This window comes from Haliaeetus albicilla, chromosome 7, assembly GCF_947461875.1.
Source record: "Haliaeetus albicilla chromosome 7, bHalAlb1.1, whole genome shotgun sequence".
Lineage (NCBI taxonomy): Eukaryota > Metazoa > Chordata > Aves > Accipitriformes > Accipitridae > Haliaeetus > Haliaeetus albicilla.
Window position 1 is genome coordinate 38,475,758 of NC_091489.1, and position 14,141 is coordinate 38,489,898.

General features: G+C 49.6%; 2 protein-coding genes across 2 annotated transcripts; one reads left to right on the forward strand and one right to left on the reverse strand.

Moving 5' to 3' along the window:
* Nucleotides 1-2,183: 2,183 nt before the first annotated feature.
* Nucleotides 2,184-3,068, forward strand: H2AX (H2A.X variant histone). The gene has a single exon (XM_069787809.1). The coding sequence runs from the start codon at nucleotides 2,237-2,239 to the stop codon at nucleotides 2,669-2,671; it is 435 nt and encodes a 144-aa protein (XP_069643910.1). The 5' UTR covers nucleotides 2,184-2,236; the 3' UTR covers nucleotides 2,672-3,068.
* On the reverse strand, nucleotides 2,983-14,111 carry HMBS (hydroxymethylbilane synthase). Its single transcript, XM_069787808.1, has 14 exons — nucleotides 13,984-14,111; nucleotides 13,822-13,875; nucleotides 11,684-11,756; nucleotides 10,949-10,998; nucleotides 10,794-10,849; nucleotides 9,562-9,639; nucleotides 9,157-9,234; nucleotides 7,873-7,948; nucleotides 7,055-7,168; nucleotides 6,487-6,525; nucleotides 5,322-5,441; nucleotides 5,029-5,082; nucleotides 4,323-4,409; nucleotides 2,983-4,101 (listed from the first exon to the last, which is right to left on the reverse strand). Exons 1-14 carry the CDS (start codon nucleotides 14,005-14,007, stop codon nucleotides 3,928-3,930), a joined length of 1,077 nt encoding a protein of 358 aa, XP_069643909.1. The 5' UTR covers nucleotides 14,008-14,111; the 3' UTR covers nucleotides 2,983-3,927.
* Between the last annotated feature and the right edge of the window lie 30 nt (nucleotides 14,112-14,141).

A 14,141-nucleotide genomic window follows, 5' to 3' on the forward strand; every position in this document is an offset into this window, starting at 1 on the left:
AATGTTCCCACCAAAGGGCTTTTATTTCTGAACATCTTTGTCATCTGCCTTCCCACCTTGCTTCGTGGAATAGGACATGTCTGGACCAGGCTAGCAGAGTAAGGATGGCTGTGTCCTTGCGTAACAGAGGACTTTCATAAAAGCCTTAGATTAATGTGGAAGTAAGACCCTGCAGGCTGCAATTACCTCTTCCTCAAATACAAATCGTTATTTATATAGCAGTAGCTGGCACCGTAGTTCGCCACAGAATTGCTGCCTTCCTGACAGATAAACACACACAGCCTTGGAGTACCAGGTTAAAGAGTCTGCACAAGATTAATGGGAGTGAAAAGTGAAATAATGCAACAGCAAAGACAGGGACGCTGAGATGGGTGACAGTAGAAGTTGCTGAGTCCAGTAACTTAATCACACCTCCACACATCCAAGTCCAGCCAGTAGCAAGGCTGAGAACGTATTCCTGGTAGGCAGAAATGCATATGTCCAGCAACACTGATCAACACAGAAAATACACAGCACTCAAATGTGAATGGTACAAGTGGCCAAATCCTCTTCCTCCTCTCCAGCTGATGAGTTTGGAAGTCTGCTAGAAGGGTGTATTCATATAAACATATACGTGTACACACACAAATGTTAATGAATCCTTTCAGTAGCTGGCCTTAAATGCTCAGTCTGTCCAGTAACTAGCTGCTGGATTTCCTGGCACCGGGGCATATGAACACCTGAGGTCCACAGTACTACACTACTTGCTCTTACTCAAGTCTTCTCTCCTAGAGAGGGGGGGGGGAGAGGAATTAGTCTCTCTGCTAGCTGATCCAGATGTATGGCCTTCCAGTAGCCAACTTGCAGATGCCTACCCCGTTTTATCCAGTAAGCTGGCTCAGACCTACCTCCAGTAAGCAACGTGCTGACCCCGATGGCTCCCATATCTGGTCCTGGATACCTGGCGCCAAAGTCTGTTATCTTGCTCGCTAGTCTGGCTCATTCACTAGTGGTCATGCACACTGGCATTCCACCCTAGCCCCAGCTCCCCTCTGTGCATGCTCCAGTCTTCCCATTCGCCGGTACAACATATACACTGGCCCCTTTGACCTGTGGCCTGACGCCAGTTGCTGGCGCTTAGACATCCAGACATTCACATGCACACAGGGTAGACAGTCCCCTCACGGTGGAAAAAGAAATCTAGAAATGGAGTTGAGCGAGACAGGACAGACTGCAGAGATAAAGGCTACCAATCAGCAGTTTGTTCACACACGACCACCTTCTTCACCCTGCTACTCCTCCCATGTTTTTTTCCTCCTGGTCCTCTTTGACGCCTTCTCCACCTTTAGTGCTTCCCTTCACGCATTCCCAGAATCCCCTAAAAAGGATTTCGCAGTAGGTTTTACACATCCCCAAACGTTCTTCCCCCGTATGCCACCGTAAGCCCAATACCCCCACAGGCAGGGATCCCGCTCAGTCTGCAGGGATCCCAGGAGCCCCCCTGCCTCACTCCAGAGGGGAGCCGGGCCAAGACCAGGGCCCGGGGGCCGACCCCACTCCTCAAAAAGCTGTGGGAGCAGCCCAGCCAGGGTGGCACCTTGCCGGTGCGGTCATCAGAGTGCCCCATCGCCTCCGCCCCTTTGGGTTACCGCCACCAGCCCTCGCTCACGTAACCTAAGGGGTGACACGGGCAAAGCTCCTCACACAGAGCTGATCTCGAAGCTGATCTCCTGTCAGGAGCACTAGCGCTCGCGCGGTGGGTGCTCTGCCTGCCCGCGGTGGACGGGAAGCAGAGGGGCCCTCTGCGAGACGGTCAGCTCGTCCCGAGCGCAGTCAACGCAGGTCCGCCGCTGCCAGCTGCACCGGCAGCAGCTCCCTGACGAGCAGGCAGGCCCGCCACCGCGCAAGTCCTGCCGCGGGGGCCGGCGGCCGCGGTCCGGGCGGTAGCGGCGCCGCACTTCCCCCGCTTCCCCTTCCCCCCCCGGCGGCGGCGCGCACCGGTATGCCTCAGCACGGTATGAATTTGGCGCCTTACCTTCTCATTGGCCGGTCTCCGTCGCCAATAGACTCGGGGCAAGCGCGGTGGTATCGCACAGGCGACCAGTCAGCAAAAAGCTTCTTCCGGCAGACGCACCAGTAGCGAGGCGCGGCGGCCCCGTCCAATGAGCTGAGCCGTACTTCGCAGAGGGCTATAAAAAGGCTGGGTGCGGGGCCTCCCGCCCCACTTCGCCGCAGAGCTCCGGAGGGGGGAGGCGCCATGTCTGGCCGTGGCAAGAGCGGCGGTAAGGCCCGAGCTAAGGCCAAGTCTCGCTCCTCCCGGGCTGGGCTGCAGTTCCCGGTCGGGCGCGTTCACCGGCTGCTGCGGCGCGGGCACTACGCGGAGCGGGTGGGGGCCGGCGCGCCCGTTTACCTGGCCGCCGTGCTGGAGTACCTGACGGCCGAGATCCTGGAGCTGGCGGGCAACGCGGCGCGCGACAACAAGAAGACGCGCATCATCCCCCGCCACCTGCAGCTGGCGGTGCGCAACGACGAGGAGCTCAACAAGCTGCTGGGCGGCGTCACCATCGCGCAGGGCGGCGTTCTGCCCAACATCCAGGCCGTGCTGCTGCCCAAGAAGACGGGCGGCGGCGGCGGCGCGGGCCCCGCCAAGGCCGGCAAGAAGGGCAGCGGGCAGCAGTCGCAGGAGTACTAGGCCGGCCGGCCACCCCCGGCACCACACAAAGGCCCTTTTCAGGGCCACCCCCATTGCTCACCGGGAGAGCTGCGATCCGCGGGGGGGAGGGGGCGCGTCTCTGTCCCGCCGGCGGGCCTGGAGGCGGCGCCGGGCCCCGCCCCGCCGGGGCTGGCGGCGGGCAGGCTGCCTGCCTGGCGGCTGGGCGGCGCTGCGGGGCCCCGGCGCGCCGGCTCTGAAGCGGCGGTGAGGAACGTGCCCGCGCAAGCCCCGTCAGAAGAACTGCGAACAGAAGAGCCGCTCCGCCGTAAAGACTTAGACTTACACCGGGGTGCTTGTCATTCGGCTGTATTTATCGTCTGTTACATTCAGTGGACGTTGCATAGAGAATAAACGATGCTTCGTTTCCAAAACGGGACCCCGGCGAGGTGCCGTTTCAGTGTTTCTACAAGGCACTGTAACGCATGGGCCCTGCCGAGAGGCTGGCGACCCCGTAGCGAGTGCAAGGAGCCTCAGTAAAAGGAAGGGGCTAGCAGTTACAGAGAAAGGCACGATAGCCCAAATCGGGGCTTCCTCTTCAGCTCCTGGCTGACAGGTTAGTGTAGGTGAATGACTGTCTCAGACTAACTACCCTCGTAGGCAGGCGTACAAGGGAAACCAGACTGGCTTTACGCGTACTTCCTAATTTATTACTGGCCAACTGACAAATTTGCATCTGGTAACTGCAAACTTAATTCTTTACCTTAACTGAGCCCTGCAAACATGGCATCTGTGCTACTTGACTATGAGGAACCCGGTATTGGGAACCTAACAGCAGTCTTCCTCTTCAGCGTTCTGATGAGTGAACAGGCCCAAATAATATTAATGACTACTGAAAGTACTTTGGTACTGTCAGCACAGTACAGCACTTCAGTACCATCCTAGCTGAGTCTCTGATGATAATCTGTCATGAGTGCCTTGTTCCTAAACAGAATAGAACACTTAGAGATTGGGGGGGGAGGGGTTAATTATTATTTTTTTAACCTTCCTAGCTACGAAAATTGTTGAAAAACCTTCACAGAGACACTTCGCAATTTAGAGAAATGCAGAGAGGGATGAAAACCCTGAACAGCGTAAACTACTCAAGTTAGTTAACTTAGTATTTCAAGTTTTTGTGCCCAAACATCGGGTAAGACCAGTCTGGGCATTTAAATAAATCTCTTCCTCCAAAGGAGGATGACAGCATAGCTGCAAAGACTTGCTAGAGTTCTAGCAGTCGTGCAGAGCACACCACAGGTTTAGCGGGCATCGTTGAGCTGCCTTGCCACGCTAAGGATATGCTTAGCTCCCTTGCTCAGAAGTAAACTAGCTAGTTCAACACCAAGGTTCTCTGCAGCTTCCTGGGCCTGACCAGGGACATTCTTGGCTGTGATGCCAACATGCTGCACGTCGTCATTTGGTCCATCTTCATTCTGCAAATATAAACACCTCAACATAAGGCAGCGGGAAGGAGCAGGCAATGGATAGTGTAAGCCACATGTGAAGCAGCGTAAAATCTGTGGTCTGAGGAGCCTTGAGAACAGTGCGCTGTTACTGTTTCCAAGGAACCAGACCAAAAGTAATAGATTTCAAAAGGTCTGGTTTTGTCATTCAGCTTCAGGTTTGGATTTTGAAGCCACTGTGGTTCACGTACCTGTTGGGGATAATTAACGCTGGTCTGCATAGTCTCCTTCAGGCTATCGGATCCATCCAAACTGTAGACTGCTCCTGTCAAATACAACTTGGGAAGACATACAGAAGGGATTAATACCACGTTAACAAATAAACAGAAAGCCAGCTACCCCCTTTTTAAAAACAAACAAACAAACAAAAAAAAAACAACCAAAAACCCAAGCAAACCAAAAAAACCAACCACACGACATACGAAGCTAAGTCTGGAAGGGAAGGCCTTTGTAGTGCAGTGGGATCAGCAAGAACAGCAGTACAATAAAACTAAGAAAAATAATCCCTGTTAGGGAAGATGCGACTCCCCAAGAAGAAAGCTGAACTCTTTTCTTGCCTCCCACCTCCTTAACTGCACTCTTGTGTAAAACCACTGCTTTTCTGGGGTCAGAAGCGAGACTTTCCAATCTCAGGGCAACGCTACCTTTAAAGAAGGGGGGGGGAAATCTGGTCCTTATAATAAGGATTTTTCTAGAAGACTGAGCTTCAGTAGCCAGACCCACTCTCGTACTCCTGCTTTGAACACAAACCCAGAAGGCTCAGGTCAGGAGCCAACCTGCCCTAATTGGCTATACAGGTACCTGCTGGAGTTACCTTCAGGGTAGTATCACGGAACATGCACGCACTGGAATAGGTTTTTCAGAAATAATTCCAGATAAATACAAAGTACTCCTCACCTGGCCATCTTTCAGCATGGTGTTGACGGCGACAGGGACACTACATCCACCCTCCTGAAAGAGAAAGCAGCTGACACCGAGGCTCCTACTTGACACATTCAAAGCAGAGGCCTCTGAAAAGTTTAGGCTGCATGCAACCCCGCCTATCGCTCCTCAGGCCCTTCTCAATTCAGAAGTAATCTCTACTTTGCAGCCTTAGGAAAGTGTAACAGATTTCCCATACTATGGCATCACGTCAACTAGCAGAGCAGTATTTACTGCTGCAGGTGGAAGAGCAAGAACACCACACCTACCAAACGTTTCATAAAGGCTCTCTCAGCAATGCAGCGTAACACGGTGTCTGCATCATGCAGGGCAGATACCATATTCAGTATCTCTTGGTCTTTGGCACGAACTTCCACTGCTAAGGCACCCTATAAGAATAAGAAACACACAACATAATAATCATAGTAATTCCTCAACTTCATGCATCTCTGTGTGCACTCAGCATTGGTCATGAAACACAAATTAGGGGCTTAGATGCATTTCATAAGTGAGCAATGTTTAGACATTTATAGAAATAAATTACAAAATGATCCACTGGTTGCAGAAAATCCTATAACAGCTACTGTAAAGGGAAGATCAGAACTTACTTCAGCCAAGTGTTCAAGATCATGCTGTCACCTCAAACCGTTCTAGAACCTCAGTTATAACTGCATATATAGAAACACGCACCCCAGTGTCCCTTCACGATGAGAAGCCTGGATAAATCCAAGCTTCCCAACATTTCTCAAGATAAAGATGAAGTGCTGAATGAGTTACAGCAACAAAATTCTTTCCTAAAAAACTGGAAATGTGACGGGGGAGTGGGGGGAGGGGAACCATACAGTACCTGACAAACGCATTATCAAAATCACTATTTCAGACTAAACTTGCAGATTGATCACTTGCAATCACTAATGTATTGCCAGCTCAGGTTTAGCAAGTTTGATACCCACTCTGCAACACTGTAAACTCAGCTGCATGGCCAGCATGGGCTGGAATGGTTTGCCTGCCTGGAAACAAGAGCACTAAGAATGTGCTCCAAGGCAGGTGTTTCAGCTCCACCCTACGGGCACCGTGCATAAGGGAGAAGGAGGGAGCGTCACAGGGCAAAGACACTGTGGTTGCTCTGCACGATCATCTTGGTACAGTGCAACACTGACCCTCCCAGAGCCTGCCCCATATCTGCCGCATCACCCCACTGTAGTTGTGCCACACACACACCTTTACCGTTTTTCCATTACTAGTGGCAACCAGCCCCCACCACACCAGGTAACAGCTGACTACCTTTCTTCCCACAAGCTGTACCTAGAACAGCATAATGGCCAACAAACCAACACACAAGAAGTATTCAGCATAATTAACTACTCTGACAGACTGTACTGCTGCTGGCTTTCAATACGCAGTATGGCTTAAGATACAAAAGTTGTAACGCACCTGTCCAACAGCATACAGACAATCTTCAGGGCTTAGGAGCTGGAAGAAAGTAAAATCAGAGTTAACTCAAGTTGCACCATTTGGAATACAGGAAGTGAGAGCCCAATTTTATGCTCACCTCTAACCGCACCTGATTTTGTGCCTGACCAAAGAACTATCACCTCCCCCTTCCCGTGCCTCAGTGTTTCCACCCCTAAAGTGAGATAATGCACTTTCCTTCACCTGGACTGTAACACTTCGTAAATTAGCTGATCAGAAAAATCTTAGTCATGCACATTGCTGCATTGCTAGACAGAAGTATTGTGAAATGCTGGGAGATGATCAAATTACAAACTGTTACTGCACCATGGAAAGCTGAACAGTATAGATTTCTGCGTAAAGAAAACAAAAACAAAAACCAACCACCAAAAAAAAAAAACCAAGAAATCCTCCCCGAAGCGCATCAAATCACAAGCTAACGTGGCAATGGATTCAGCAGACTGCATGCTTGTCTTTGACAGGACAGCCGCAAGGTCTGAAAGGCAAGCAGTTGACAGTTTGGCAGAGAATGGTATTTGCTGCGCCTCACCTGGCCAATGCGATTCTCCCAGCCCATTCTCTTCAGCCCAGCAGCAGCCAGGATGATGGCACTGAAGTCTTCCTTCTCATCTAGCTTTTTTAAGCGGGTATTTAAATTCCCTCTCTGTAGAAGTGATTAAGCAAGCATAGAAACAGCAGGCAAACAGTCCTATAACCACTTAACATTCACTTGAGTGCATTTACAGAATGTACAGAATCCAACAGCCTCCAAATGAGAATCAGAGTACCGTCCTGAAAGAAGTGTTAAATATGGACAATTGTTTCTTTAAATAGAATTTTGCTGACCATTATGGATTAATTCAAGCACTGACTCTCAAAAGATATGCATGTAATTTAAGTACCTTATTAACACTTGACACCAACTCCTTTTGCATAGCAAAGAACTACTTTACTAGGACTAAAGTAACGGTGCCTTTTACCACTAGTTGACTGGCCCACATCGGAACCAGTGGCCCAAATCGCATCTGGGGTATTGGGAACCAATTGGCATTTGGGCACACTACCACAACAAACCCATCAAGCAGTTTTACAAACATTCCTTAACGTAAAATTCATCTGCATACCGAATCTCAGCTAGGTTAAGGCTAGCCCCTTTTTTACAGCCTCATGAGAAAGTAGAGGACAGAATGGGCTATGGTACACTATACACCCCTCTCAGAATAGGTTAGTGGAGGGCAGCCTTTGAGGAAGCAGTTTGTTCTTGTAAGTCAGGTGGTACAAATCAGCCCTGAATCTAAATTTCGCATTAAGTTATATTTTTCTGTTTGCAGCTTTACCCAGCTCCCACATTTTGCCAGGAAAGGATACAATATCCCTGAATTCTAACTGAGGGAACTTCTTTTTGAGCTGGGCTGCTCTCCGAAGTGAGCTGGTTCCAATCACGCTGTGGGGAAAATAATATCAATGAAATCCAGAATATTCCTACACTTACCTCCAGCCAGAGATATGTCAGAACTTGCAAGGAAACAAATGATTACTTTTTTTTTTTTTAATTGAAATGAAGATCCAAGAACCTGCCAATGATTTGTATCTCCTTACAAGAAAGAAAACCATTCTGTGAGGTTTACTATAAAGCCTGGCTGAAGCTAGATGCAGGCAAGCCACTCCCAAGGAACCAATTTACAGGAGATGCTTCTGGAGGGCTGCCCCTAGCCACCGTCAAGGACTGATGAAACTGCATTTAAAGACCACAACACTTGTCACAGAAAAATAAAGACTCAGCTGCCCCAAACTGAACCAGACATAGCCAGATGACTGAAGTTACTAAAATGGAGGGACTTCATCAATGGTAGAAAGGCAGAGGGAGGAGGACCTTTGGAAACAGTTGGATGCATAACTGGAAACCACAGAAAACTGCCAGTCTGGGCAGTCAGTATTTCCCTTCTGGAGATGTATGCTATTCACTTTTCTCAGTACTCCGGAACCTAAACCAGATGCGATTTTCCTGATATCCAGACACACAGAAGCATGAGTCCATGTTTGTGTCACAGCTAGTTTGTTTCTTTTACTTTAAAACAGGAAAAAAATAATCTAATAGTTACCTTAATCTGAGTAATTTCACTCAGCTATCTCAGACAAAAGACTCCAATAACCTCTATGAAAAGGCAGGTAATTCAAAATGAAGAAACTGCTCATGCTCTCAGCAGAACCGTAAGAAAGCAATGCCAAAAAAACAACGAAGAAATCGGAACCAGCTGGGTGAGAACAAGAGCATAGTTCAGGCCCAAGCAAGCTAAAATACTGCACCGGACACCCTGCCTCCATTGTATGCATTCCCCTGCAGTAAGCTCAATACAAAGGAGCAGGAATTCACTCTGGAGACTGTGATAAGAAAGGGTCTAACTTGAGAAAACATTGCAACTCAAGAGTGGCTCGAGAGATCCAACCTCACTGAGTGTGCAGCACTCCCATGAGACAGCATTGCTCTTCTCAGCAAGTAGGTTCGGTGTAATGTCTATGGAAAGCTAATGGAACACAGCGTAAAACCACTACAGGATAAAGCAAGGAGCTCATTAACTTGCTGCTGGGAAGTATCAACTGACTGCTCCCTTTCATTTTTACACCTGTCTTCCCCTTCCTCTCCCCACTCACCTCTTTTCAGGAAGGAGGCTCAGTGTTTTCCCACAGTTTTTGGGATGAAAGACAACAGCATCGAGTGGGTTTTCCCTTCTGCAAAACAACGCAAGTGCAAAACAGCTGATACATCATTTAACAGAAGGCTGTTAAGTTTAACAGTGCTGCTATCGGTCCCCAGAGGAACTGCCTCTGGCTCCAAAACACCCCATCATCATTGTAAAAGCAACAATTGCCAGCAAACCTGCTGGCTATGGAACACTGGGACAGCTCTAGTGCTTCTACCGCTTCAGAGATTAATCAGAGGGTGGTCAAACTTTGAACACCTACCTAAAAGGCCCTAAGCTGACTTTGCTTTCCTACCACTACCAACACTGTAAAATGCAAGTCCCCTGGAGAATCGAGCCTTGCATCCACACTTACTTGCAGACAGCACCGATGGTAAAGCCAGGAGGAAGAGAAGTTGGCAGGTCCTTCAAGGAGTGAACCACGAGGTCAACTCTAAAAATTAGAGGACAGTAGTCACTGAACAGGTGATTGAGCTCACACAGTACCTACCAGAGGCCTGCAGGTCATCTACAGGAAAGTGTTGAATCCACAGAAGAGTGTTGAATCCACCCTGGGAATTAATGTGGAGAAGAGGGAGGGATTTCAGGATTCTAGAGCCAGAATTACTACGCAATTCTAGTGTTATTCCAGAAAAGCCACTTCACCTTTCTCTGTCTCTCTTTTCCCACCTGTAAAATTAAGACAATGCCTTCCTCCCAGCAGCGATGCAAGACACATTACAACAATCAGGTTGAAGGAAGGGAAGATGCTGGAGATGTTCACACAGAGAGACTCATCGTATCAATATGCAACCAGTACGTTGTCTGGTATTACGCTTCAAACTGAAAATAATAGCTAGCCAAAGTAAAAGCTATCTGCTTCTTTACAAGGCAAACGAACATCATCATAAACGCTCAAGTCTCCAGTATTTTTTCACCAACTTTACTCGAAGATGCAGTATCATGTGCCTATGTGTCAGAGATGCAGAAGAATATCTTTGTTTTTAAACCTACTTTAACCAAGGCACAAGCACCACTGAAACCCTCCTCAGGATATTGAAAAAGAAAAAAAGATGGAAAAATGCCCCACTAATCTCTCTCTGCCTCAGCCAGAGCCTGAACCGAGTGTTTCTGTAGAAAGAAGTTACCCAGAAAGCAGCACAACTTGCCCATGCCCAGTTCTCCTGCATAATTAGCAGGCAATATGTTAATACACGTTAATGTGATAACACTAAATATGTTACGCAATATGTTAAGTCCACCAAGCAAAGTATTTTTCAAAGAATGTACTTGTAAACAGGAATTTGATTAGATTACATCTTCGCTGATGCACATGTAACACACAAATTACAGGAGAAAAAAACCTAACTGGGGCAGACCAAGCGACACAACTACTCCACTTCAAAATACGTGGCCTAAACCCAGGGCAGACAGGGGAAAGAAAAAAAAGAAAAAGACAATGACTTATCAAAGGACTTCTTTCTTAGCCAGAGAGGTACCAGAACAGAATGAAACTAGATCACTAGAAACTAGCATGCAGTAAGCCAAAGATGTCCAAAGAGCACCATTAATGCCACAGGAGGGAGAGAGAAAACAACAAGCTCTTACTCATTTCTTTCAAGTGCGTTTTCCAGCTCTTTGGTGAAGAGGCTCTTCTCCCCAATCTACGCAGGAATGGAGGAACATGAATCACAAAAGAAACATCTGTAAATGTACCATCAAATACAATTACTTATTGCATAGAGCAAGAAGAGATCCTTTACCTTGGAAAGCGCTGTATCCAAGATCTTGTCTCCAGTTGTCGACATGGCAACTGCTCAGAGGGAGAGCACAGGTAAAATGTGAGGCTCCATCAAAGCACCTAGGCCTAGACTGGAAATATCTACATAACACCTAACGAACAGTACAGCATCACACGCTACTGCATGAACACAGACTCGAGGTAAATATAAGAGCAGCTCGCTTCTAGAAATACACTGCGCTCAAGACAAGTGAAATTGAGACTTTTCTTCACTGTCCTCAAAAAGAGAACAAGGGGAAAGAGGGCAGGTTTAGGGAAGAGCTGGCCCAACGGAAACTGCCACTGTCTTTCTCTGCAGTGCCAGTAAACAGGTACTCGGCAGTTCTCTTCACTGCAAGGCTGGGATCACATTACTCCTGTTGAACGCCTCAAGCCCCAGGCAGAAAAATGTCCCTAAGGTACAGTGGGGTGCAGCCAGAGCGATACCAGGTTCTCAAATGGAGCAACATAACACCATCTGCATGACATACTCAGAGCTTCAATCATCAGGAGCTTATGAAATCCATCTTTCTCCCCTAGAAGAAACCAGCGGCAGTTGCTCAGCCACACAACCTAACTGAATTCAGACGGTGCTCTTAGATAAGCGGGTCGAATCCTCCTCCTCGTGACAGCACCCTACACACACCTCTTGCACACAAAGATAAGCAGCTGGCTCCTGCTGCCGTCTACCCCAGGGCAGCATCCAAAAAAAGCTTACCAATCTCAAAGCAGAGGTCAGGGTATAGCTCACGGAGCATCTCAACTACGCTGTCGGTCTGAATCCGGGCCAGCTGCAACGAAGCAGAAAACAAAGCCCTAAACAAAAAGCACATCGTCCATACAGTACCTGGAGAGGACTTTGCCATTCTTCAACGGTCAGGCATGCGTGACTGCTACATTCTCTAAATCAAAAGCATTAGAAATAAGTAGCCCCAAGTAAAATCTCTCATAGGTACAAACTTCTTCAACCATGTGAACTCCTATCATGACCACAGCATTTCACCGAAGAACTTATTTTATCAACTAAGTGGCAGAATAACATCTCCCCATGTCCAGCGCCATTGTAATCCAAGCACTGACAAGCCAAACAAAGACTTTATCGAGTTACGAAGAGCGACTAGAGCAGAAGCCTACATGTCAGGATCCGCATGCCCTACTTCCAGCTGTGTTACTAAGGTCATTAGCTGTCCCCCAGTCAGAAGTTCCATTTCTCTATACCAGCTCGGCACCCTTATTCATAGACAGCATCTATCTACCTACCTTTGAGCTGCTTGGTTTTACCTCTGCAGAACACGACTGCTGAAAGATGCCCGCTCATCAGCAAGCAGGCAGAAAGGTAAGCAAAAACCATCCTCCTGTTGCTCAGTGATGAAAGGACGACAAGTCGTACCACACACTTAGTACCCTCTGCTTTTTCTAAGAGCGTGAATTTTACCAATTATGCAAGTTCTGGGAGAAGCGAATAGGATTTCACAGTGACAGTGGAAAAATCTATAGTTACTGGCAAATATGAGTTATTTATACTCTGTAAGATCAGAGCTCTATTTAGAGGTTCTATGGACAAAAAAAAGTAACAGCTTAGGTCTGCGTGCACAACAAGCAACAGATCTTAAAGCAGTAAAGGGTGGGAAGAACGTTCCCTTGCATAAGAATGGCCCATGCTAAAGATGAGTTGGGTTAGAAGGTTAAGATAGACTTCCTGAAAGGAAGCCCATCCACTGCTTTTGCCCTTAGTTCAACTTTGAGTAAGAATTGACACTCTTCAAATATCAAATCCTTTTGGCCCTCCATCATCTTTCTTTTTGGGAATGTGTCAGATAACGGCAGTGAAATAGTTATAAGCTCTTGCAAGTCAGACCCCAGTCCAGCTTCAGGACATGGTTTAGTGGGCATGGTTCATGGTTGGACTTGATGATCTTGAAGTTCTTTTCCAACCTAAATGATTCTATGATTCTATGGAGATTCACCCACTGCCTGGAGCTTCTCGCATGAGCATAAGCCGAAGCAAGCAAAATCAAACCAGAATTACACTAGCAGAGGATCATTCCACACATGCAAGCAGCAGCAGACTCAAGCAACCGCAGGTGAGTTTCAGCTTTTCTCCCACTGATGAGCTGTGTAGCCTGGGGCAATTAACTTTCTTCTCAGGACTGTACTTTCCCTACATGTAAAACGAGTATAAGTAGCCGCTTCCCTTTGTAAAGGGCCACAAGAGCCTCAGGTTAGAAAAAGAGGTAGCAAGCATGCACAGCTATGCCCCTTGCCCCAATGTCTACGCCTCCTTGAAAGTACAGAATTCTTCCTAGAACGTGCTACCAGAACGAAGGAGATTATCTCTGAAGAAACAAAGGCCTGCAGGACGTTTATCTCCCTCGGCGATTCTGCTCCTCCCTGCTGCACGCAGCTGGCCAGAGATACCCACCGCCTCTCTAGGGGCGTCCCCTTCCCCGTCCTTCGCGCGGCCCGAAGCCACGAGTGGTTGGGGGTTTCCTCGGGCCGTGGCTTTCCCGCCTCCCTGGAAGAGCTGCACGAGCCGTGCGAGTCAAAAAGTCCCCAAAGAAAGTCCTGCCACCGCTGACCCTCGGAGTGCCGAGAACGGCAGCGGAACGCGGGCCCCCTCCCTCCCGCGGGCTCTCCCACCGGGCAGCTCGGCGCCTGTGAGCCGGAGCGCGGCAGCGGCAGCCGCCGCGGTGCCCGACCCCCTCCCCTCCGACTCCCCACTCGAACGTGCCTCCCGGGCCGCGGAACCGCCGGGACCCGGAGGGACGAACGCCTTCGCTCCCGCCCGGCGCCGCCGCCTCGGGCTCCCCCCGCACCTCCGCGGGCGCCGAGGACGGGAGCCCCGCCGCCGCCTACCTGGCTCCGGCGGGTGCCCACGCGGACCGCTCTGCCGCCCACGCCGTTCTCGCCCTGCGGCAACAACCGGGTCAGCGGCCGCCCCGTTCGCCCGCCTCCCCGCCCCCGCCGCCTCGCCCCCGCCGCGCGCGCGCCCCCAGCCCCCGCCGGCCCCCGACTCACGGCGGCCGCGCCCGGCTCGGCCATGACGCCGCCTCGCCCGTCAGCGCGCACCGCTCCGCGGCGCGGTCCGGCCCCGCCCCGCCCCCGGACGTCACGTCCGGCTGCCCACGTGACCCTCCGGCGCCGGTAACGGCCGCGTTGCTGCGGAAGGCCGCCCG